General features: G+C 33.3%; 1 protein-coding gene across 7 annotated transcripts in view; it reads left to right on the top strand.

The window, feature by feature from the left end:
• The window catches only part of LOC123009926 (E3 ubiquitin-protein ligase HERC2), a 56,448-nt gene that overhangs the window by 23,021 nt on the left and 28,726 nt on the right, over positions 1 to 4,701 (top strand). For all 7 annotated transcript variants that reach the window (XM_044406506.1, XM_044406511.1, XM_044406509.1 and 4 more), the window contains exons 15-17: positions 544 to 1,176; positions 1,223 to 1,412; positions 1,457 to 2,959. In XM_044406506.1, the coding sequence (XP_044262441.1) occupies positions 544 to 1,176; positions 1,223 to 1,412; positions 1,457 to 2,959 (2,326 nt within the window). The remainder of the gene's footprint in view (positions 1 to 543; positions 1,177 to 1,222; positions 1,413 to 1,456; positions 2,960 to 4,701) is intronic.

Below are 4,701 nucleotides of genomic sequence, written 5' to 3'. Positions count from 1 at the left end.
TTAATGTTTGGTTTCTATCTTCTAATTATTATGATCTTTATTATTATTATTATTATTAATTTTTTTGTATTTTGAATTTTTTACCACTGATAATTTTGAACTTTTTTATTTTTTTGACTTTGTTTTTTCTCTTTGACAATACTTTTTTAGTTTCTTCTTTTTTATACTTTTATATTTTTGTACTTCGGATGTTTTTTTCTGTTTTTTTCAAACATTCTTTCTTTCATAGATCTTGTCTTCTTTTTATTACTTTTTATTTATTTCTTTTTTGACTTTCTTGTTTTAGTTTTTTTCTGCGATATTTTTTTTTAATTTTTGTTTTTTAAGGGAATTTTCTATTCGAAATTGTTTATTGTTAGCTTTTGTTCTAATTTTCTCATGTTCTACATTGACAGTGCTTCTTCTTTTTCTTTATAATTGTCTTTAAATTTTTTGCTATTATTTTTTATATTTTTAGTTGATTATTTTGCTGCTTTCATAATTAAAATATGTCGTAGACTCTTTTCACACCTGATTTATTCCTAACATTTGAAAAAAAATCAGGTGAAACGTTGCAAGATACGCAAACAAGGCCTCTGGATGATCAACCGCCTCCTCCACGACAACTACCTCCTCACCTCCGTCAAATACTCAATCATCAACGGTTACCTAAACCTCAATTCCACCTCGTCGCCAACCCAACATTGCCTCGACAACATCCAACTCGTCACTCCATTCATGAAAACGGAAATTCTCCTCTCACAACTCTCCGTAACCGAATGGTGTATCGAAAACCTTCGCAACTACATCCTACGTGACGTTCCGGTTAAAACCGGCAAAACAAAAGCCGGTAATAAAGTAACCCTCAATCTCGGCACCTACACCCTTCTTCGAGACGTACCACGTGCCCGAATGATCCTCGCAATTATGGGAATTCTCGCATCGAATCGATACATAGCCCTGGAACTTAGCCCACTTATCAATAGCGGAGTCATCAGTTCGGTTTTAGCCCTTTTGAAACAAACCGGATGCGATCAGAGTATTGTGAGAAAAGTATCGGAATTTTACGTCTTATATGCCGATATTATCGATAATAATAAACCGAAAACGAGTTGTTTAACTGGACCTGAACTTGCAAGTTTGATGAAACTGGGTACAAAGGTTGTGAGAGGGGCCGATTGGAAGTGGGGGGACCAGGTGAGTGGTTAAAATTACAGAAACCTGTAATTTATGGGTGATTTAGGACGGCTCACCGCCTGGTGAAGGTCGAGTCATTGGGGAATTAGGTGATGATGGGTGGGTGAGAGTTGAATGGTCCAATGGTACCACCAATAGTTATAGAATGGGGATTGAAGGGAAGTATGACCTAGCGTTAGCCTCGCCCCCATCACCTGTAACCACAGATACAGACACGGAGGAACCCAGCGACCACAGTAAGTCTGAATTTAATTTAAATCAAGTTGACTTATTTTTGTAGCATCACAAATTGTCAAAGACAACCAATTGATTAAGCTTTTGCGCGATGCAAGTATCAATTTTTTGCGAAATGTTTCCCTAAGTGCTGGATTAGCCAATGAGAATCTACACCAAACCACTTTACACGGTTTAAGTAGCCTTTTTTGTGCCACTTTAAGTGCATCAAACACTTCAGAATGGTGTAACTTGACTCTAGTCCGATCTATAGCACAAACACAGCAAATTTGTCGTGCTTTTAGTACCAAACCGTGGATAAATATGTTGTTAGGGTTTTTATCAGCGTCAAGTTTGGTTGGTAACGAGTTGAATCTCCCCAAACAGATTTTTTCAGTCCGATTCTTGCACACTGTACTACAATCATGGGATATGGATAATTCAGAAATACCAACATTACTCGAAAAATTACTCAACATTTTGGGTAAAATAATCCTGACCTGTTCGTACGACACTGGAAATAAGCCACAAACGACGACAAAATCCCTAGTTTTACTCACACAATCACATAGTAGTACTTTGGCTCAGGAAATTATCCACTTGTTGCGTTCATTGCACGGTCTAGTTGGCTGGAATCAGGTGTTAAATGCGATTTTAGCTCAGAAATTAAACTTGGCTGCGTATTTCCTGAGCGATACTTGTCTCATGTCGATGATTAACGATGGTAACACTTCGGATCAGCAACACTATATGGTGATTGCGTGTCTTAATGTGATTGGTGCATGGGATGTTAGGCCTCGTATAGGGGGCGTGGCCGAAGTTGAGTGTCAACAAGGCACAATAGTGCGTGTCACTCCTAAAGGTAAACTTTGTGTGCAAATCCATGAAACAGGAGAGAGTCGAAAAGTACCAATAAATAATTTGAAATTGTCGCCTCAAGTTGAATTTAATTTTGATCGAATGCCATTAAGTGAGAATTTAGTTAAAACATGGGCTAGTCTTTTGTTAAATCGTCAAAGTAGTGCGTTAAATAGTCATGAGAAGAAGCCCCAACATGGTCAAGTCAATGCTGCGTATCTCAGGACTCAGCAGAATACTCTGAGTGCGCTCAACGCCACCCGAATGTTGAACAACAATCAATACAAATTACGTAAAGTGCTCAAACACCAAATCAACGGTATGGATCAGTCTCAGGAGCAACAATCTATTGAAGAGGAGTTGAATCAACAACCGGTGCTCCTGATCCAGAAACTTCTAACAAAAGCGACTCAACCGAGTCCACTTAAACCTGGTTTTAGTCGACAAGAAATGCAACTTGCTGCACTCAATCTGAGTCAGTATTTGGCCGCTGAGGGAAATTTTGGGGTGTCTGGAGATAAAACAACACCCAAATATTGTACTCGGTGTAATAGTGAAGTCCCAACACCGAATTCCGAATGCTCAGTGAAGAGTGTAGTGAGTGAAAAAAAACGGAAACAAGTTGTTGACCTTCCCGTACATCCAATGGTGGGGCAAATTGTCGAAATGGGATTCCCCAAACGGGCCGTTGAGATTGCCATTAAATCATTAGGTGAGTCGGTAAAGTAGTTTTCTACACTTGGTGAAATTTGAAAAGTTGTGTCTTAGTGAAAAAAAAAAAAAATTGAAGCTTTAGTGTTGAGATCTCTTAACAAAATATTTTTCCTCAGAAATAGCGTATTTTTTTGTTTTTGGTTATTTCATATGCTTATGTTCTTTTTACGTCAATTTGTCACAGATATCTGACTTTACGTGAAAAAGGAGCCTCTTGTTTTTGATCATCATCATCAATCATCATCATCAACAACAACAAACCGTTTTCTCAAACCGATTGATCACAGTTTTACAAAACAATTAAAGGAATATAAGTATTGTTTCTGAACAATGCGTAATTTAATCAAAATCAGAAAAAAACACTTTTTTTGCAATTTTGCATTAGTTATTTGTAAAATTTCAAAAACTGAATTTATTAATATGAATTTTCAAAATAAACGAAAGAATACGTAGAATGAGGCCCAAAATATACGAGTGAAATACAAAAAATAAGAGGTAATAAAAAGAAAGTAATGAAAGTTGGAAAATAAATGAAAAAATCGTTCAAAATTGGATTGAAAATAGCTCAAACTGCTTTATTTTGGCAGGAAACTGGTATTTGAGCATTTATTTTGTTGAAATACCTGGATTCAGGTTGATTTCCGGCTGAAAATTAAGCCAAATCGATTGGAAATCGCACAAATTGCTTCATTTTGGCCTAGAAAGAGATTTTAAGCAATTATTTTTATAAAATACTTTAATTTAGAATGATTTCTGTATTTAAATCGATCAAAATTGGATTGGAAATAGCTCAAATTGCTCTATTTTAGCAGAAAACTTTTATTTAAGCATTTATTTTATTGAAATACTTTGATTAAGGTTGATTTCCTGCTTGAAATTGAGCTAAATTGATTGGAAATATCACAAATTGCTTTATTTCAGCCTAAAATTGGGATTGAAGCAATTATTTTTAAAAATACATTATTTTTGAATTAATTCTGTATTAAAATCGAGCAAATATGGTTTGAAAATAGATAAAATTGCTATATTTTGGTAGAAAACTCTTACTTAAGCCATTGTTTTGTTGAAATTCTTTGATTTAGGTTGATTTCCAGCTTAAAATTGAGCCAAATCGATTAGAAATTGCTTCATTTTGGCCTAAAAAGAGATTTTAAGCATAAATTTTTATAAAATACTTTGATTTAGAATGATTTATAATATAAAATAAAATTATAGTATAAAAAAATAAAAACAGAAACCAGAAAAATATAGTAAAGTAAAAGAAAAGAAACAGTCAAAAAATTAATAAAAAAACAACGGTTGAAACATCTCAGAAGGTAAAATGAAAATTCAAAACAAATAAAGAATATAAGAAAAACAATAAATGACAAAAAATCGTAAAACAAAAGTATTGAAAATCATTGAAATAAAAAATCAAAACTAATGTTCATTTATTTTTTCAAAAATATTTTTTATTATACCAGGTTTTTTTTAGTCAAACAGTCCGTTGGTGAGTTTGCAAAATTTCAAAGTAATTTAGAATTAAAGGAACAAATGTATTGTGTAACCTTCATCAATATGAGGAAAAAAAATTTTTTTTCAACGTTTGTTACAATTTTGCATTAGTTTTTTTGCAAAATTTGATTTTTTTTAGAATTAATCCATATTGTTTCTTAATTTTTTTACATACTTTCAAAAAAGATTCAAGACTAATATTTTGATTTATTTTTTTTTTAATTTAACAAATAACTAATGCAAAAT

The sequence above is a fragment of the Tribolium madens genome, unplaced genomic scaffold (genome assembly GCF_015345945.1).
Source record: "Tribolium madens isolate multiple individuals breed KSU strain unplaced genomic scaffold, Tmad_KSU_1.1 Scaffold_7;HRSCAF=85;Tcas5.2_LG10, whole genome shotgun sequence".
NCBI lineage: Eukaryota > Metazoa > Arthropoda > Insecta > Coleoptera > Tenebrionidae > Tribolium > Tribolium madens.
This window is presented reverse-complemented; position numbering and strand designations above follow the sequence as displayed.